Here is a 20871-nt window from a genome sequence, read left to right as displayed (position 1 = left end):
TGGGGAAAAAAAGCTATAAAGGGAGTAGCTTTAAAAGCCTGTGTTCACCCCTTTCTAACTCAGGAGTTTAGTAAAAGCAATGAATTTCTGACTGATTTACTTAGCTTTCCAGAAGGCATGCATTTAGTGCTGTATCCAAATATAGGGGAAATGGTTTCATCTGACTCTGCCCCAGGCTTGGCTGCTCAGGGGCAGGAGAGCTTGAGCACATGTGTTTCTGTACCCAGTGAGCTTGGAGAGTCTTGGAGTAAATCTGGGTCCCTCTAACCAGGAGCACTTCTCCCTGCAGGGCACAGATTGATGCTTCTTGGGGTGGCCCATGGCTGAACTGGCATAGCCATGGACATCTCTGGGCTGCCTGCTCTGTCATTCTGGCTCATCCTTCCTTACAGCTTCTTCCTCAGATGTGGCATCTGGTTGCTGCTGCCGGCTCCTTTCTCACATCAGAGGTGTGCAGGGATGTTCTCCTCCAAGAAAGGTCCTTCTGCACTGACTGTCTTCTCTTGCTGGCCCCTCCTGGAATTGCAGCTCCTCTTCAGAGCAGTTTCTGTTCCCCTCTGACATAGTAGGACTTGTATTTCGTTAGCTCATGGTAATACAGTGTGTTTAAGGCCAAAAGGAACTACAGCTCATCTGTTATGGGATAGACTGTTACCTAGCTCCCACATTCAGTCTGGGAGCTCTTTAACTAAAAGAGGATCGTTTCTCCATGGCATCCACCGTCAATTATGAAGACGACAAGATCTGGAGAATCCATGAGTCCCCATGGGAATCTGTCCAGCAGCTCATGCACCTTGCAAAGGAAGGGGTGAGATGTGAACGTGAGCCCAGAACGTGTGCAACGCTGGCACAGAACTAATAATCTAAACAGTGACCCCATGGAGATCGTTTTTGGTACTCGTCAGCTGGTCTGCTGAAGGATTATCTTTTTTTTTTTTTTTGAGCACAGGCGGCTGCCCATCTGTTGTAAGATGCCCCCAGATGGATGTCTGAACACAAGGGGTAGGCTATGGCCTAATGCCTCTGACTAAAAGGTGTTAAAATGAGCTGACCTGTTCGGCGAAGAACTGACACAGGGTATTTTATGGCTGGCTGGTATAAGCAAATCTTTCATCTGCCTGGAGTGCCCTGTCACTTGGTACACATTAGGCTACTGCTCGGGTTGGTTTGCCAATGCCTGAAGTTGAGAGCAGAGCAAATGCTGTCACTAATAATAAGATGAATGAGCTCAAGCAGTTTCTTTTGTTGGGTAGCAGAGAGAAAGGTGCATTTGCAAGAAGAGCTCTGTAAAGAAAGGGAGTCTGCTGCAATGTCTTGTATAGAAGTGGCCTGGGAAATTCTTGGCTCTGTCTGTGATATCTAACAGGATTTAGCAAGCTTTGTCCCAGCCTGTTGTAGGAACATGACACTTTGAATGCAGAGGTCCCTGGCTGGACCGTGGCGTACGGTGCCATGGCCAGGCTGTCGGTGCCCATGCCAGGGCAGCTCCTGCAGTCTGGCAGCAGGAGTGAAGAGCAGAACTCTGGGGTGTCTCAGGGAGGTGGGCACATGAGGGCAGTGAAACCACGGCTGCCACGTGCTCATGCTCTTTTGGTCTGTTGCTGGGAAGGGTGTTCTAAAGTACCTGAAGCTTTGCATCACGCAGAGTACCACTTTGTTAATTAATTGCATGGTTAGATCTATGCCAGTGATATTTTGAAAAAACCTGTGCTTAGACAGTTATTTCAGATTAAGGGCTTAATCCCTTGATTAAACTAAACCAAAATAAGCTGGTGTCCAGCTGTAGGATGGTGTTTTATACACAGCTCTTCTCATCTTCTGGGCCCTCATTTCAGCTGGAAGGTGTCTCTTTAAGGACAGGGCTTTGATCCGTTCTCTCAGCTGCCCTTTAAACACCTATATCATATCCTTGATCTATTGCTAATAGAAAGTAACAGGTCTTTGGCAGGTCTTTGGCAGCAGGCTCATTTGTTGGTCTGGATAAGACCTACCTCCTGCTCAGTTCACTGAGAACTCATTTGTGAGCGGGACACATCCCCGTGAGGAAAGGCTTATCTCCATTTCCCAGGTCTGCCCCTCTCTGGCTAAACTTTCTTGGATTGTGGGCCATCCCCACTTTGGCCTCTTTAATCTGTTCAGGAGTTGTCAGCAGCTTTTCTGATGTGTTGGGTGTTGCACAGACAAAGGAGAAAGTACACAGGGTCTGCTCCAGAGAAGCTGGAGTACAAAAACCTAAAGGAAAGGGTAGAGAGGAGTAAGGTGAGTTAAGGAGGAAGGTGCTGTATTAGGCCCACATAAACAGGGGTCTTGGGCTGGAGGGCAGGCTCAGGTGGCTGGTCATGTTGCCATATGATAATGTCTGTGTTAGGCCACCTGCAGCACTGCACAGAGCCAGGGATGTACCTGGACCAGGCTGCCCCTGCCGTCTGCTACTCCCTGCCTTTTGCTCCAGCATAAGGACAGCACAGGGGTAGCTGTGCACCAGCTCCAAAGCTCACAGGAGGTCATGCTTCACTTCCAGAGCAATCTGGGATGTCCCCCTTGAGTGAAAACAAACCAAGCCTGGGCTGGCAGGGAGGTCGCCCAGCTCTGGGCCTGCCTTTCACCGGCTGCGCAAGCCCAGACCTACAGCATGCGCAGAAGAGGGACCTCGGAGCTGAAAAGCAAATACATCATTTTTCCCTTTGTTTAATTAAATGAGAGATCATGAGTTAATCGCTTCCAAGCGCTTGTTTTCCTGCAGTGCCTGGAATGATAATCCCGTGTGCTGCCCAGTAGGAGCTGCTTTGGCTGCCGCAGCCGCGTCAACACGGAGAAGGGCTGGGAGAACAGAGGGAGGCATCTGGAAATGATTCTCCCAGCTCTGTCTGCTGAGCACCACTCCCTGCAAGGCTGTAGGAGCTGGTTTATCCACGGGCTGCGGAGCCGTCCTGCCTGCCCCAGCGGCAGGGGAGCCGAGCCAGGCTACAGCCGTGCCCTCTGCCAGGGATGCCATGGTGGCATGCAGAAGGCAGCTTGCTTTTGGAGGTACAGCCCTTGAGCAAAGCTGGCCTGGGTGAGGCTGCAAACACTCGCCTCCCAAGTGGAACTGGGCGCTGTGCTTTTCTCCCTGAAAAGCCTAAAACAATCGGCCAAAGAGCAGGTAGAGCCTTTCCTGGTTATCTTCCTTTCCTGGTTATCTCACAGGAAGGTGCTGTAAGTACAGGAGTGGGAATGCCTACCTCTACAGCTGCACCATTTAAGAGTGCATTATTTTATCCAGAGGCAGGCAGGGTACTGAAGGCAGGCGCCCTCCTCTCAAGCCTCCCCGTGAGCCTCAGAGCAAGCAGCAGACGGGGGAGCTGGCACTTGCTCTGGGAAGATTTTTCTCTCTTGAACTCATTGCCGCTGTGATTAGAACGGCTCAGGAAATGGGGCTGGGAGGGTTCTCCTCCCTGCAGCAACGGAGTGGGAAATCTCAAGTTTTGTCAGAAAAACAAGCCTTGCTTTTAGCCAAAGACCTTTTTGAACAGAGAAACGTCTCGTTTTTAAAGGCAAAGTGGCCTGGCTTTCAGCTTTGTGTCAGAAAGTGGAAAGGCTTCATGGAAAGCCCAGAGGTCTGTTTTTACTGGAAATGAGGTTTCTCACGTCAGCTGAGAGCTGAGCAGCCCCAGCCAAGCGGCGCAGCACGGCAGCCTTTGCTGGCGGAGGGACCAGCTAACCCGGCCCTGCTCAGCGCCTGCTGTGAGCTCCTTTTCCCCCAGTCCCAAAGCTGGCTGGGGGCCATGGGCAGGCTCTGTGTTGTGCTGCTTGGAGCTCTGCCTCTTCCCAGTTTTGCTGTTATTTCTACTTTGCAGTCTGGGGCGTGGGAGGCTTGGGTCATCTCTTCCCCTCACCTTTGCGGACTCTGGTCTTTTCTCTCCTGCCTTCGCGCTGGCTGTTGGTACCTGGGCAAGAGGGGAGACAGTGGGTGCGTGCAGGACGTGGCCAAGCTCCGGGCAGCTGGCAGAAGGAGGGCAAAGTTATGGGAGCTCCTGGCACGGCCTCCCTGCTGAGCGGGAGCCGAGGCACTCGGTGACTCAGAGCTGGGTGTTCTCGCTGTGCTCGCAGCCTCACCGGGCTCTGCTCCACTGCCCAGCCACACTCCCTGCTCTGCCAAGCTCTGCATTCAGCCAGGGCACTTTGGGACATGTAGTTCTCATTCTTGGGCAGCTCGGATTGGGGGTCTGGGTTTCTGAGAGCAGAGCTGCAGGTTCTTTAGCTTAGATTCCTGCTGCAGGATAAATCCTCGGTGTGTTACTTGGGCCAGACCAGCCTGCTGGAAAGGAGTGTTGTCCACCATAAGTCATGGGTTAGTCAAACAGTTAGTCTGGTCTCACCATAACAATGTTTTTTAGGAGTCTACAGACAGCATCTGGGCTGTCAGCAGGGAAGAATCAGCATTTTCTAGGCAAAATTAGCAAAATGCTTGGGTGAGTTGTAGGGAAAATGCTGCCAAGGCTTCGTGGGCCCAGATGGGTCCAGTAGCATTGCAGCCCTTCCCTGCACTGACTTGCATTGTCCTGAGCCTTTTGGATTGCTGTCTGTTGCTTGAAGAGCACAAAGTATTCTGAGGCTGTGCAAGGTGGGTGTGTGTAGCCCTGGGGATGATCTCTCTGCTCCCCAGGCAGGCTGACTTCTTGTTCTCCAAACCTGTAGCAGGTTCTCCAGAGTTCAGACTTAATTGGTGAGCAGCAGGTCCCAAAGAGGAAAAAGTTGAGTCCTGAGTCAGAAAGAAATGTAGCATGACAGGAGTTCCCAGTGGCTGGAGCTGCTATGTCATTCTCTCCATACCCACAAAGGTAGGCAGAAAATTCGATCTAGAAAAGCACCTAGAAAAGCCCAAGAAGCTCCTGATTACTCCAGATGTCTCATGTCCTGCAGCAGCTGCTTGCACGAGGAAAGGTAGATGTGTCTCCTGAGCAGGGTTGTAACAGATCCTGGGCTGCTCTTCCTGCTGCCTGGTTGTTAGTCTGGGCTTGGGGCTTCTGCCCAGGCACTTGTAACCTCATTTGTGTTTGACTCCTGGTATTGCTGCAGTTTGTGATGGAGAAGGGCTCTTAGGGCTGAGCAACAGAGCTTTGCCACAACTTTATTGCTTTATTTGTTTCACAGCATCTGTGGCTCTGATGATATGCAGGGGATATGCACCCACCCCACTCGTTGCTGGCTCTGTTCAGACCTAAGCCCTCTGCCAGCTGTGAAGTCCTCCTGGGTTCTCCCTGCGTCCCTTCCCCCCGGGTGGGACCATGCTGGGTTGTTCCTGTCACAGGGCTCAGCCCACGGAGCCCATCCCATCCCCATGTGCTGCTTTCCTCTTCCCTCGCTGTGCTCCAGCCCCTGCAGTGGCTCCCAGCTGAGCAGCAGTGAAAGCCGGTTTGGCCGGACATGACCTTAACCTGGGCTTTATTTAGCGCCTTGATTTATAGAGGAGTTATTTTAAAAGCATGTTTCTCTTTTGGGAGGTGTGGTGGAGTGGTGGCAGTGAGCTGGAGTTCACAGGTCCTCCTGTGCTATTGACAAAGAAGCATTTGAGTTCCAAGACATCTTTTGCTTGGGGAGATGCTCTCTGGCTTGCTTGGAAAGCACCCTGGCTAGTGTTTGTGCCAAGTGGCTGAAAAGGAATAAGTGTCCAGGACCTTTTCTGTGAAAGGGATGTGGCAACAGTGTTGGAGGCAGGGAAGCTAGAAATTTCCAGTCCCTGAAGGAGGCTGCTTTTCTCCAGGAGGCTCCTGTGCTGGGCACTGCCAGCTCTTGGGGGCCACTGTGGACTTGCTGAAGTGGAAGTGTCCAGGGGTAGGAGTTCTCTCCCCTTGAATCTTTGCTGGGTTTAGCTTGCTCTCCTCCTCTCCAAGTGCTGTCCACTTATCCTGGGTCACGGAGGTTTCTCCTCATGCCTGCTGGAGGTTGCTTTGCCTGCTTGAGCTAAGTGATGGAAACTCTGGAATAGGTTGCCCAGAGAGATTGTGGAGTCTCCTTCTTTGGAGACACTCAAAAGCCATCTGGAGTAACATGCTCTGGGGGACCTTAATATGCTCTAGGAAACCCTTCAGTGGTCTGGGGGACCCCTAATATGGTCTAGGGGACCCTGCTGGAGCAGGGAGGTTGGACTAGATGACCTCCAGTGGTGCCTTCCAACCTTACACATTCTATGATTCTGTGATGTGGTCTGTAGGTAGGACAGGCTCTGGACTTCAGGTTTATCAGCCTCTGGACTGCAGGGCACTATCCCCTTCTCTTGTTTGTGTGAGTTCCCTGTGCCTCCAAACCACATCTTTTCCATGTGTGTGGCAGCAGGCCCTGCCCGCAGGCTGGATGTGTGAGGCTGCCCAGCTGTGCTCTGGCATTCAACAGCCTCTTACAGCCCCTGCTGAGGCCCTTTCCTCTGGCCCCTCTGCAATATGAGAAGTTAATTAATACAAATAAGCAGTTCCATCCCTTGGATTGTGAGTTGGGTTAATGAGTCCCTGATTAGAGGTGAATCTGCTGCTGTTGCAGGCTCCAAGCTCTGCCGTGTTCCACCCTCTGTGTTTTCAAGGTGACTTCCGAGGCACTGCCATGTTGCACCCTCTGTCCCAGCAGGACATAACCCTGGTGACTGCCCTGGGTGGGAGCACTGAAGAGTGGTGTCACCTCCACAATTGCCTGTTGCACATGGAGGCTGCACCCATCCTTGTTCTGCAGCTGCCCAGGGATGCTGGTGCTGCAATCACATGCAGCGTGGTGGGATGTGGGAATTTACTCCCTGTTCGGGGCTTTTGATGTGGAATTAGCAGAGACTGGGACAAACACCTTTTTCTACCAAATGGTAGGGGTTGAAGCCTTCTCTCTGTCCCTTGGAAGCCTGCACAGCTCTCATGGCTTCATGGTATAGTCTAGCCAGAGGGAGATAAAGCCTCTGTGCTATGGAGTGCACTGTTAGCACTGCACTCTGCAATGGCTACAGGCTATGGTTATTCTGTATTTTACTAAAGGAAGGATAATGTACGACCTGGTTTATTTTAACCATATAAAAGATTTTTGATCCGGTGCCAGTGTTAATAATTGTTTTGTGAAGGCTTTGCTAAGGCAGCAGGAATGGTGTGAGAACCTTAGAGCGATGCACTGACTCATGTGCAAATATTTTGACTTCTTTGTTTTATTTGCAATAGTAAACTTAACAAATGTCTTTTGGGGAGGGATTGATATCTGAAAGAATTTTGCTCAAGCAGGGCATGGGGACAGAGGATGGCACAGAACCAACCCCAGCTGGTTTTGACTGGTACTTTGAAACCTGTGGGCTGTGGAGGGTCAGAGGGAGATTGTTGTCAAATGCTACCAGCAGCAGTGCTACTGTGATAGTACCCAAGCAGGCAGCTGGTGCTGGGTGGGAGAGCACCTGTGTGAAGGCCAGTTTTGTCTGACGAGGCCAAAGGCACTTGCTGGGACAGGTTGATGTCAACAGAGGTTATTATTTTTCTGAGTGGGAAGAAACTTGTCTAAAACAGCCTTCTCCTCTCATTTAGGATTGGGGTTAAATGCTCACTCTAGCACTCAGTGTTTGGAAGTGTGCACGTAGGGCTCCTGCTTTTGGAGTCCTTGGGTTAAGAATCTTGGGTTAAGAATTCCAACTAAGGACAATCTGTGATTCTGTGAATATGAAAAATAGCTCCTTAACCTCTGTTCATCTGGTTGCATTGGCCTTGAGGAGTACTGCAGGAGGCAGCTGGTTTCTCAGAAAAGGTGTGAACACTTTAGGAGCCTGCTGCCACCTAGCCTTGCTTGTTGCTGCCACCAGGAGAAACAGCAGAAGAGGTAAGGAAGCAGTGCCGTGCCACAGGCAGCGTGTGGTTTGCCTGTCACACGTGTTCTGCCAGCTCGGTGCAGGCAGGAATTGTGGAGGCATCTCCTGGGCGTCCCCACCTCTCCTGTGCAGTCCCACAGGCTGTCCTACAACAGAGCAGGGAGTTTATATTATACTTAAAAGACTCAACCCTCTAAAGGAGGAACTTGGAGGTTGTTGAGCTGTGAGAGGTGGGAAGGCTCATGTGAGGAGCATCATCTCTGCTCGGGCTGCAGGTCGGTTCACACTTGCTCTGAGACTGTTGCATTTTCTCAGGCCAGTGGAGGTATCTGGAGTGATGAACCTGTGCTGCCGTGGAGTGGAAGAAGCAAAACAGTTTGTTTCCTCCTGATCCCCTCGCCCTACTGCTCCCCGGTGGTGGTGTAAGCTGTTGTGGCACTGCTTTGTTTAACTTTCTCTCCCCATCTTGCTGTGGGACTGAGGTATGTTTTCAGGCATGTCCATGCAGCTGTTCCTGTTCTACAGGAGGCTGTAGGGCCAAGTGGCTGAAATGCTTTTCTTGTCTCTAGTGAAAGGAGGTGGATTTAGATCAGATGAAGACCTGGCCAGACACCTGAGTAAACTTTCATTTGGTTTTGTAGCAAAACTTACTCCCACTGGCTGTAAGTTAGCCCAAGGGATCCCCTCTGAAATAGAAAGGAAAGGAGGGATCCTGATCCTCTCTCCAGATATGTACAGCTTTATTTTTTTTATTGTTACTTTTTGGCAAGCCCTCTTGATTTACACCCATGCAATAACTCAGATTTTGGCCTCTGGCACTGGAATTGGTCCTGACACCGTGGGCAGGCTCTGGCTGGCAGGTTCTTCCAAATGAAGGTGGATTCAGGGAAGCCATTGCCTCTGATCCGTGAGCTGGAAATGGGCATCCCACGTATCGATGTGTGTGCTCAGGGACCACTGTTCACGTGCAGTCTGTGAATCCTGTTGGGAGGCATCTCTCAGTGCAGAAAATTCCCGGCTCCTGGAGTGGAGCCTTTCATGAGAGGCAAACAGCTTTGGATAATGAGGAATCTCACTGGTGAGCAGCTTTCCTCGGGACCAAGCGCTCCAAACTCACCCTGTGCTGGGACTCCAGAGCGCAGCAGGCTCAGGAGCTTCAGCCCAACCTGTCGTCCCTGCAGGTCCGCTCAGCCCAGCGGGGAGCTGTAACTCTGGGATGTAACGTACCCAAGTGCTGGGCAGCATCTCCAGCCCCGGGTACCCAGGACTCGGGTGCCGCCGATGCGCCCACCCCATGAGTGGCTCGCCCGCACGCGCTCACGTGCCGCGGTGTGGTCTAACAGCCGCCCCACCCCGCGCAGGCAGGAGAAGGACTTGCTGCGTAAGCAAAAGCTGGGAATTCTCGCCGCTGTGCACAGCACACTCTGCGAGCACTCCACTCCCGTTTTGGGAGAGCTTTCCAGTGTTTACCTGGAATCGCCGGTGCCGAGGGGAGCTGGAAAGGACAGCGCTTTGCTCCTTTGATCTCCGCTCCTCCTGCCTTTGGAGATGGCTGCTCTCCTGGGCGTGGGGCTCGTCGGGGCGCCGGGGCGGATCGTGCCGTGGTACCACTAACGCTTTGTCTCTCGGCAGGACTCGGAGTCGCTGGACGGCTGCATTCAGAGCACGTTATCAACACTCTACCCTCCGTTTGAGGCTACCGCAGCCACTGTTCTGTGCCAAGTTTTTGATGTGGTGGAGAAGACGTACCGTGGGGATGGACTGCGCTACCTCATAGACTTCCTGATTCCAGCCAAGCACATCCTGCAGTGCATTCAGCAGGATGCCTGTGTGAGTACATCATGCTCTCTAAGGCCTACGGAGGCTCTTTTGGAGAGTTTTCTTTCTGCCTGTCGTATGTATAACAGCTGGCAGAAGGTACGTCCAGCAGCCTAGGTGGGAGGTGTGATGACCCACAGGGCAGGCAGACAATTGGGAAACAGCTGAGAAATCGTTGTTGAAGCCTAACCCGTGCAGAGATCAGGTGTGGAGCGGTGCCCTCGCCTTCCATAACCAGCAACACCGAACAGAAGGCTTAAGGGACTCCCAGAAAGAGGTTTAGCAAAGCGCTTGCTGGATATGGCTGACTCAGGTGGCCTCTGACCCCGGCCGTTCCCTGGCCTTGTGGATGAAGCTGTCGGGCTCCCACCGCTGGCAGGAGGACGTGCAGGGCGAAATGCTGCCAGTCGGTGTTTTTCCCAGAACTCCAGCTCCCCTTTGATGGTTGCTGGAACGGTCGCAAGGCTCAGTAGCCCCGAGGAGTCACGTTACATTTACTGCCAGAACGAGTCTCCAAGATTAACGTGCGTTACTGTTGGGAGTCTGAAATGTTAGAAACGATGAGTCAAACGCCTCCATCACAAACTTGGCTCAAAGTCTGAAAGATGAAAAAAAAACCCAAACAACCAGCCCCAACAACCTAAAACCTGGGTTCAGTGTAGCCCTCTTATCTCTGAATGTGGAGCGGGTATGTGGCCAGGCTGCCAATAGAAGTCCTCATGGTGGAGGGCAAGGGACTTCTAGGAGGAGCAAAAATATTAAATAGAAGCTGAAACAATCAGTTACTCATTTGTCTCAAGGAGGTGAAATGCTGTGGGGAAAGACCCATCACATAGGATGGATCCATGTAAAGCTGCGCATCTTGCAAGTAAGTGCTTTGGTGCAGTGTTTGTCCCACTGTGTTGTCAGCCAGCCTCCAGCTTGGTGCCAGCTGTGTGTTTGTGAGCCCAGGAGGATCCAAGGTTGTACATAAGGATTTTGGGGAGCTGCTCTCTGTCATGAACACTGAAATAGGAATTGTTCCATCACTGTCTGTAGCTGCAGTTTTTAATTCGATGGTGCATCAAGTTTTTCCCCTCTAAAGAAACAAAAGGCTTTTTGTTTGTGTGAACTACTCATTATGGCAAGACACTTCACAGCTTTCCCCAAAACATCTCGGCCTCGCCAAGGTAGCAGTGTCCCCGCTCCCTGAGATCCCGGCAGCTTCCAGTGGGGCCTTGGGCAGGTGAGGTGTTGGAGGGGTGAGGGAGGGAAAGCGGCGGGGAGCTGAACCCACAGTGCTGCTGTCCCAACAGGGAGGTGTTGGAGGCAGAAGGGGTGCGCTGGGCAGTGCTGGGGCAAGGAGAGGGACAAGGACAGGGACAAGGACAGGGATAAGGACAGGGACTGGGACAGGGACAAGGACAGGGATAAAGACAGGGACACGGACAGGATGGGCACCGCGCTGCCCTCGGGGCAGGACGGGCGGGATGGGGGCGTGGCGGGGGGCGGGTCTTGTGCTACCCGGCAGCCAATGGTAGGACAGCTGGGTCTGCAGCAGCCAATGGGAGCGCAGGGCTGCCTTGACGGGCAGGGCGGGCTCAGCCGAGCTGTTGAAGGGCTGTTGCAGCACGAGGCGGGAGAGGCGTGAGGGCGGCGCGTGCTGGGGGCGGCGAGGCGGGAGAGGTGAGGGCGGTGGCGTCCTGAGCTGGGAGAGGTGAGGGCAGTGGGCACTGGGAGGGTCCCTGAGCTGGGAGAGGTGAGGGCAGTGGGCACTGGACAAGCTCAGGGTGCTGGTGGCCCCCCAGGCTGGCCTGGAGCATGGGCTCGGGTGACATGGAGGCAAAGGGGGGCTGGTGGTGTCTGAGGTGTCCTGTGGCAGGGGGAAGCCAGGACGGTGGGTCTGTCCCAGCCATGCAGCACAGTTCGGGGGGGTGGTGCAAGGGCAGGAGCTGTGCTGGGGGGCCTGCCTGGCACTCCCTGGCCTGCCCAGTGGCCACAAAGTGTGGGGCTGGTGGGGCAGCCACCTGCAGTGAGGGCTGCCCGGGGCTCAGCATTAGGTATCCAGGGCTTTTGCTGAGGTGTGAAATGTCTGGGAGAGTGAGCAGCAAGAGCCTTTCCTCCTTGCTCGTGACCCTTTCTGGCCTTGACTCATGGTTTTGTACTTCCTAAGTGGCAATACAGGGAGATCAAGGGAAGCTCTAGGTACCTTGTACTCTCTTTAGAGGTTGTCCCAGGTGATTCCATATTTTATTTAGAAGTCTGGTTGTTTGATATTTTTTTTATTAATGAAATGTATTTCATTTGCTGTGGACTCTTTCCCAAACCTCCACTGTGTACCCCTTCCTTTGTTTGAAATAACAGAGGACTATTTCTTGGTACTCATTTTTTAAAAGTTTTGCCTGCAATGCTCCCTCCTTAGTTCATAGTTCCACTGCTCCATGTGAGCTTTTCCTAAACACACTAAAGGGAAAAAGACTTTATTCCTGTCTGAATGACTGCTGTAGGAAATCTTGAGAGCACTAGATCTTCTGTCAGCCTCTGCAGTGACAAAAGTGTAAGTGGCTTCATGAAGATAGATGATTTCATGGGCTTCAGCTGGGTAGGTTAAAATCAGCAGCCTGTACTTGATTCCTCAGGTGCTGGAAGGGGTATTCCAAGGGATCTGTCTCTGCTTAGCACAAAGTTAAAAACCAGGTTTTGCCCCTGGCCTTCCGATGACATCCTGAGCTAAACGGTCTGTTCCACCCTAACCATCCCTGCAGCTCTGGGAGATTCCAGCTTTGTGCCATCTTAGTCGTTGGAGCCCAGCTCTTTCCTCAGAGGCAGCTTTATTCCTGGCTGCAGCTGCTGGGCGTAGAGGGTGTTCCTGGCACTCCTCTGATGCGCCTGCTTTGGCTCGGTAGTGTTTGGACATGAGAAAAGCAAATACTTGAGCCTCAAAATGAAATGTTGAAAGCACTGTAATAAGCCTCTTCGTGTAATCTTCCCTTTGAAGGTGCGTTTTGGAGCAGGAGCAGCATGAGGATGCTCCGCTTCTGAAGTTCTAAAGCTCTGTAGTGTTTAGGCTATTGAGGGACTTGCATTCCTGTTTGGATGTTACTCGGGCTCTTGCTGCAGTTTAGGCTGTGGCTTTGTAGGGTTTTTCAGAAATGCCAGTGCATTCTGCATTTTGGGTTTGGTGATTCTATTGCTGAGGGTTTTTTTCTCCTTGTCAGTCAGTAGTCAAACAAGTTATTTAAGCAATGAGGTTGAGTTTTTTGATTTCTTAATGTATGAGTAGCCCCCAAATAGGTTACTCTGCATCCAGATTTTAGCAGAATGCCTGTGTCAGGTAGGTGCAGATGGAATTCAGCTTTATGTCAATGCTACTGCTGATTCTGTCTTTCACTTTTCAGTCCTACAGATTATTTATAATAGCTTGGGAGCTGATATTTTTGTCTGCCACTTGTTCCCCTGAAAGACCTTCAGTACAGATGGCCTTAATATACTGGGAGATATTTCACTAGCAGAAGAGGGGTTGGTGTGGTGTAGGGTGCAATTTCCTAGTCTTGTATGGAAAACTGCGTATTTCTCTTTGTTTAAAAACTTATGTACAAAATTCTTGGCCTGAGCACTTCCTTCTATGCTTTATTGGCTGAGGTGCTGTGTGAGTCAAGTAAATGGGAACTAAAGGAAGGTTCAGTTTTGTAGTGATGCAGTGTGTAGGTACAACAGTAGGGCAGTTGCACTGAGTGAACAGAAATAAAACTGCCACAGCTGAAATGATATGGACCTGACTGTGTCAAAGAAATAGGACTGGCTGGTCTCCATCCTGGAATGGGGAAGAAGTTACCATGTGATGCCGAATGTCTGGTAACAGGGATTTTATTGAATCTGTTAAGTCAGGGCTAGTAACAAAATACAGAGAACAAGCTGAGTGTACAACAACATGCACTGAGCAAGGACTGAATTAACTGACCCATTAAAAACTGGGTAACGTTTTCATGTGGTTTGCTCCGTGCCAGGTACCAGCCTTTTTCATAAGCCATCTCTCTGTAGAGAGATAAATTTCATTGTCTAATCTCTTGCATAAAGGATTTATTATGGAGTCATAATTACTGTGTCAAAGGGATCGAGGTTTATGCAAGCATTGCGAGATGGGTAATAAACTGGTGCAGGGGAGGGTGTTTGTACTGAGTTGGAGGCAGGAGTCATGACACACTCATGGCTTCTCATCCATGACCTTGGCATAAAAAAAGTAAAGAGTACGTATGTGACATGTTTGTGGTGGAACCAGCCCGGGAGCCACCAAACAATAACCTGGAAGAGGAGGGTGAGAAATGCATTGCACAAGATGAGCTCTAGAACTTTGTGCTTAGAATTTTGCAGGGGTAGGCTGAGAGGGCAGGCATGTGCCTCCACAGGCAGAACTTCTGTAGTGAAACGGGGTTCACCAGCTTGAAGGGAAAAACTAACGGGTGACTGGGTTGGTGCAGGGGCAAGTGGGAACTGAGCTGTAAGAGATGCTTCTAGCACAGCTGGGTGGGGCTGGTGCCGTTATAAGTGGGTGTTTTGCAGTGCTCTGCACAACGAACGAGTGGAACAAAGAAAGGTGTTTTTAAGGAAAAAAGGCATCACGGAGGAGACGCTTCAGGCAGGCCCAGGAGATGGTAGAGGTGGATGTGCTAAGGTGATGTGACACAGCTTAAGTGAGTCTAAGCAATGGGAATGCATTCAGAAAATAACCTCCAGGGTTGAGGAGGAGGAATTATTGAATCCGAAGGATGATTTGGGCTTCCAAGACTCTGAGCAGCTTTGCATCGGGTGCAGTGAGAATTAGAAACCTGGCTGGGCTGAAGGTAAAGCTTGAGGAACATAAGAAAGAAATTATTTTATGCCAGTACCTCTTGTTTCAAGGTGTGAGAGGATCCAGGAAGTTCCTTCCAGTTCTGTGGTTTCTCTGTGGCCAAGTAGTTGAATTAATTGAATCTAAACCCTTGTCGTGCAGAGAAAGATGAAATTAATTGTGGAACTGATGGCTTATATCATGGCTTAATTCAAATCTTACCCAAACAGAAGCAAGTTCAAAGCACCGAAATTATTTTTTGAACTTGTGATAAAGCTGTAAATAATTGAGTCAAGTCAGTTCAGCCATGAAACTTCAGTTCTTTTGCTTGATTGGGATTTGTCTGGGGGCTGACCTGAGCGCTGCTGTGTTGTGGGAATGAGGAAGTTGCTCGTGTGTTAAATGTAGTTCCTCACAGCTTGCTGATGGGACTCGCTGCCTTCTTTCTCTGTGGCTCTGCTGTGCTTTCCTCATTTGCTGCCTCCTTTCTCCTGCTTTGTCTTTGCAGCATCTCCTTCCAGCTCCTGGAAGGTTGCAGCCTCCCACTGTAACTTGTCCCCACTGTCTTGCTTCCGTGGTTTGTGTCGGTAGCTCTTGTTGTTTCTGCTTTTTAAAGAGAAGGCCTCAGTATGAAAAACTCCCCTACACCAACACCCAGAGGCCCTAAATTCAACTGTTTTATTGATCTCTGATTGAAAAGCTTGAGCTGAGATCTGTTCCTGATGCTGAAAACACCTTCTCTTGTCTCCCTAGGCTCAGTACTGCGGGTTGCTGTTCCGCCACGCGGGCTGGCCCCTGTGTATCCACGAGAAGATTGTAATCCAGCTGGCTTCCATTGACTGGCGAGTCTTGCAGCCTGGTGACTTCTACCTGCAGGTGGTCCCCCACGAGAAGAAGTCCCCACGAATTGTATTGAAATGTTTGGCGAAAGACAAGCATAATGTAGAGGAAGTGGTGATTCCAGAAGTTTCATATACCTCTATTTTTACTCTGGAATGGCTGAGTACGTTCAATGGAGAGCGGATGGGTATAGCACTGGAAAATTGTTTACTGACCACTGATGATAAAATATTTCGTGTCCCTTGGGATAAAGTGGTTAATCCTGAGTTTATAAACAAACCAAAAATAATTGAAAACAGTATCATCTCTCCAGAAATAACAGAGGAGCGTTCCATTTTGTGCCTCCCCACTGAGCACAGTTCACCAGACCTGGGCTCTCAGTACCTACAGGAACAACACACAAATCGAGGCAGCCTGGTCATTAGCAGCACAGCTCCACAGTTCAGTGGGGCTCTTGTCAATGGTGTCTGTACCAGTCCTGTGCCTCAAGAGAACTTGACAAGTGACCTTGAAGGGGAGTACGTTGAGCTGGCAGAAGTTTCACTGCCCAGGTTTGGGTCACAAACAGGCTCTTTAGCCCAGTCACTGGCTTTAAATTATCTAACTCAGCCCAGAGCACGAGTGAATGAGTCTAAAGGCAAGCACAGGTTTCTTGTCATACAAGACAGCACCTACTCCAAGAACTTAATACAGTCAGCACTTATGCAGAAGGAGCACTGTCAGATGGACACTCTGAGCACTCCCAGAGAAGTTCTCAAAAATGTCATTCCGTTAGAAAGCAGCAAAATGATGGCACATGGAGAACTGTCCCCAGAAGGTCAGCTGATATCAGTTGGTCCTGGAAACATGGGGAATAATTTTCCTGTGTCTGAGTCTCGTGCTTGCAGCACAGAAGGTTTGTCTGCAGAGCAGGAGACGGGCAGTGAACACTCTCTGGATTGGCGCTATGCACTGTGCAGCTACAGCGACGCCTGTGCTGGAGATGGTGTCAGCTGCAAAGCACAAACACCTGCTGCTCGGGGAAACACGGAGGGAGAAAGTGATGGACCCGGCAGAAATGCTGCTGTTGAAACATCTGAGCAGAGCCCAGAAACAATTCTGAATGCTGTTGCTGCTGAAGAGGGTCAGAGTGAACCGACAGAGGTGGGCGCCTCTCCTGTGTCTGTCCCAGGGCCTTTGGGACCACGCTGCACACTGAAGGAAGGTTCTGATGTCTCGTGCCAGAACGTCAGCGAAAGTGTTGTGCCAGTTCAGGCCACTGCATTGCCAGAGAGTTCAGATGTATGTGTGGGGAGAGCCTCTCCTTCAGAGAACGTGGCAGATGTGGGTTCTTGCTGCAGCGATACGGAAGCAAATCTTAGTTCTCCATTAAATTCTCCAGAAAAGAAGCAAGAAGTAGGTGAATTTGAGGTGGGAAGAAGGGATAGCCGAGAAGAAGTCAGAGAGATTAAAGAGGTGTTGACAGCAAATGAAAACCAAACTAGTCATACTCACTGTTCTGTCAAAGCTTCTACAGATGAACCTCTGTCAGATGGTGAAAAGCAAGAGCATAAGGAGACTGAAGAATCCATGCTACTCCAAACTGCTCTGTCAGAGGGGGGTCAGATGACAGAACAATTAAATAACAGTGACTCTTTGGGCCCTGATCCACAAACAGAAGACTCAAGTCAATTCAAAACGCAGAGCTCTGGAGAGAAGTCTGAGGAACCACAAAGACTGGTGGAAAACCAGGGCCATGAAAGTGAAGAGAGCTCTGTGCTGAACACAGAGTGTGTTGCAGTGCAGGACTCGCCGGGGAGGGAGGAGAGCCAGGGAAGTTTTTCTTATGGGGAAAAGTCAAAGACTACAGCCTCAAAAACACTGGAATCCATTGAAGAGGAACTGGAGGTTGGACCACTGTCCTCAGGACCTGCTGAGGGACATACAGAGCCCAGTGCTCTGCAGTCCTACCCAGAGGTAGCTTCTGGGACATCATCTCCTAAAGGTACAACTATTGGATGTTTGTTTGATAACATGGATTGATAGCAAAGTCCTCAGGAGTACTGCTTGAGTACTACTGACCAAGCAGGATTTGATAAGTATGTCTGCTGGGAGGCTTTGGGGTAATAGCACAGGGAAGTGATTAAATTGTCATGTTTGTGGTGGGAAATTTAGCTTTCTCTTCGCAGGTGGGTTTATTGTGGTACTTTGTTTAATAATTCTTTGCAAGTTTACAAAGTTCCAGTGTAAGAGACTTTTCATTTCAGTTGATCTGATTGCTGGTGACCTCTGCCTGTTACATTCATGATGTGCACGTTATGGATGCACACAACAGCAATGTGTGAGGTGAGAATGTCTAACTGCACAAGTCTGTCATAGTTGAAAACTGGCTTTAGAAAGATGGTTGTGGCAAGAGGAAGCAGCAGTGGATGCCCCAGTAAAATACTAGCTGTGTAATATGACACTAATTTGTGTGCTGGTAACTGATTTAGGCAGCAAACTGCAGAGCTGAGGGATTCCCCCCTTCTTCCCTCCCTTCCCCTCCGGCGTGCTTTCTGCAGCTTGATTATGTTTCCAGTAAGAGCTGTTTAACTGGAGTGGGAGATCAGAGGGAAATTAAGCATCTAACTTCAGCTCAGACCAAATGTTCAAGCAGGTATTTTCCCAGATTTCCTGATGCCTGTGCTCCTTCAGGAGGAGTTGAGGGGGCAATCCAGGTGCCTGCCTTTTGCACCAGACTGTACCAGGCGGTGTGTAACCGCAGGGACACGGTGTGGGCTTTGCCTGGCTCTGCTGAGTCTGGAAAGCTGCAGGGAGATATGCAGATCACCCCAGGAGCCTGTGTGTGTGGCGGGGGCGGGTGAAACGTGCCATTCCAGTTCCACAGCTCTCATTCCCTGAGACCCCTGGCTAGGGAAATCATCCAGCTTGAAGTGTTGGATTGAGGAGTCTTGAAATGGTTGGTGGTGCAGACCCACGCTGCTAGACCATGTGTGACCCTGTGGGCCAACAGATCCAGAGCTGGTTGTCCTGGGATGTGCTGCCAGTGTAATGCTTGCACTGTTCCCAAATTGTATGGCCAAGAGCCTCCCTCAGTGCTGCAGCACAGCTCCATTTGGCTGCACACACAACTGCTTTCTCAAGTGTCCAAAGGTCACATTTTACCTGATGTCTTAGCAACCTCCTAATGGAGCTAGATTAGTGTCCATTGATTAAAATAAAATTTCATTAACATCTGCACCAAAATAATCCCGTAGTTAGGCAAACCCATGGTTGCCAGGCATTTCTGATACTTTTGGAGTGACGAGCATTTCTCTTCTGTGAAATGGAGGGGTCAGCTCAAAAGTTTCTATTTCTGAAGTGTGTGTCTCTGAGCATCTTCCACTAGGACCAGGAAAAAAAAAGAGATCCCCTTCTGCCTATCTGAGGCTCTTGGGGGATGTATGCCAGGAAATAACCGTGCTGTGGGTATCCAGTCCTGACCAAGCTGAACCTGGCTTGACTTCATGTTTGCTCAGGACTGAGCCTCAGAAAACCTGGTCTGTGTTGAGTGCTGGGTGGACACTTAGCTCATGATTCCAGTGGCTGCTTGTTCGTTGTTCCCATCCCTTCTGTCTAAAATTAGCCAGGTCCACTCGTTAGGAGATAAGTGTGATGTTCTCACTGCTTCAGAGAGTGAGTCTTGGCTGATGCTGGAGGTTTCAACTATGTTGGACCCCTCTGGGGTGCGTGTGGAGTTTGTTTTTAATGAAAGACAATATAAACGATTCTGGGGGTTTGGCTGCAATAAGTGACATTCATGGCTCAAGTCTGTTGGTGTTAAACTTGGGCATTGCAGTTTAGAAAAAAACCTGCCCTATTATCTCAGTGTTTTGTAAGGCAAAAGAAAACTTAAATCACCAGGAAAACTGACCAAACTAAAGAAACAAAGTCTTTAAGGCAAAGGGGAGCTCAAATATCTGTTAATGCTGGGAGTATGTTAAACACTGTAGCTGGCACTATAAAAAGCTTAATCCATTCAATTACCTTTGATTGCTTTGAGATCCAAACAAGCCATCCCCTTATCTAGCCCCATTAAACCCTCAGAGATATACTAATAAGATAATTCAGAGATAAAATTACAATGTGAAACAAATGTCCTACAAATGGACTTTTCTTTTCCAGCCAGTCAGTGTGTAGATGAGTTAAATTCTCTGTAACTGTGTCTTGTTGGGGTCATTTTGCTACTATGATTGGAAACTGTGGGTATCTTGCCTAAACTATAAATAACAACAAAGCTTAAGCTGTACTGGGTCAATTCAGATCTGCAGTTCACACCTCGGCAGCAGTGGGCAGAGGCACAGTTTGCTCTGTGTGAGGTGGAGGATCTTGCTTCTTACAGCAGATATTGCAGATTATGTCAAAGTACCCATGCAGAACTAGGGCATCTGAGTTTGCTGTGTCTGCTGTTTTCCTTGTCCCTTAACTCTCTCCCTTTCATTCCACTCCCAGTTTTCTGCACAAATATAGTCTTATGTAGAAAGACCTAGATATAAATAAAATGAAGTCTAACTGAGAGTCAAGTGTGAACTGTTTTGAGTTGGTGGCTTAAAATTTACACTGGTTCCATTCACAGATAATGTGACTGCTGTTTTTTCCCTAATGACTAACATCTAAGTGAAAGTGAATTTTGAAACTTTGCAGCTCTGGAAAGAATTCCTCTATTTCGTGGGTGGAAAGTATCTTGATATTCAAGAAACAGGCTGAAAAGCCACAGTGGGGCATATTCAGCAGCACCTGTTAGGGCGTTCCGTTCCTGCTCCCAGTTCCTGTGTGATGGTAGCACAGATGATTCTGGTGCCCGGGCAGTTTGCAGGAAAAATGCTAATGTCTCTTTGAAATGCACACAAGCAAATCCTCCTCTGCCACTTCCTTAACCTCGGGGAGAGGTGGAACCTGCAAACACGGCAAATTCAGCTGTCCCTGTTCTCAGTTTGCTTTTAGATGTAATCCTCCGCCTTCTCCAATTTCCGCTTCAGCGAGTGCCTCCGCCCCGCCTTGCAAATAACAAACAGTGTGCTGAGGCCTCTTCCAAAGAGGTGGCGTCTGCAGATCTGAGCTGGGCCCCAGCAGCTTAGGGAAGAGGTTCAGCTGGGCGAGATGGACACAGTTTGGAGGGTGCACAGCTCCAGTGAGGTCTCCCTAGGGCTGTCCCGGTACCAGGACTGTGCATGGTGGGCTGAGCAAAATGCTTTTCTCTTCTAGCTTTTGGGAGCTGCTGCCTCATTCTGAAGAGATATCCAAGGCAGAGTTGTCGTGTCCATTTGTGGAATATACATAGATATATATGTGGAACATCACTATCTATATTCCCTTTCTTGTCCTCTTTAGATGCCACCTTTTGATCCTCTTTGCAGGCTTTTGTCATTTAATACAGATTCTTTTACTACAAGCTGTGTGGTTCTGCTTATTGCCAGGCCTTACAGCTCCTTGCTAAGGTGATTCTATGTTCTCCTAGAAGATCTGTCAGCCCATAATGTGAAAGCTTTGGGCATGACTTACTTGACTCTGTGATGCTCAAGAAACCTTGTCTGTGGGAGATCAGTGCCCCTCTAAAATGCTGCTTCAGGAGGATCTGCAGCGTTGT

At 49.8% G+C, this 20871-nt stretch overlaps 1 protein-coding gene across 5 annotated transcripts in view; it reads left to right on the top strand.

The window, feature by feature from the left end:
- The window catches only part of PLEKHG4 (pleckstrin homology and RhoGEF domain containing G4), an 83463-nt gene that overhangs the window by 4498 nt on the left and 58094 nt on the right, over positions 1-20871 (top strand). For all 5 annotated transcript variants that reach the window (XM_027646516.1, XM_027646515.1, XM_027646519.1 and 2 more), the window contains exons 2-3: positions 9434-9631; positions 15180-17250. In XM_027646516.1, the coding sequence (XP_027502317.1) occupies positions 9434-9631; positions 15180-17250 (2269 nt within the window). The remainder of the gene's footprint in view (positions 1-9433; positions 9632-15179; positions 17251-20871) is intronic.

The sequence above is a fragment of the Corapipo altera genome, unplaced genomic scaffold, assembly GCF_003945725.1.
Source record: "Corapipo altera isolate COAL_440 unplaced genomic scaffold, ASM394572v1 62, whole genome shotgun sequence".
Classification (NCBI taxonomy): domain Eukaryota; kingdom Metazoa; phylum Chordata; class Aves; order Passeriformes; family Pipridae; genus Corapipo; species Corapipo altera.
The sequence above is the reverse complement of the archived record's forward strand: the minus strand, read 5'-3'. Positions and strand labels throughout refer to the sequence as shown.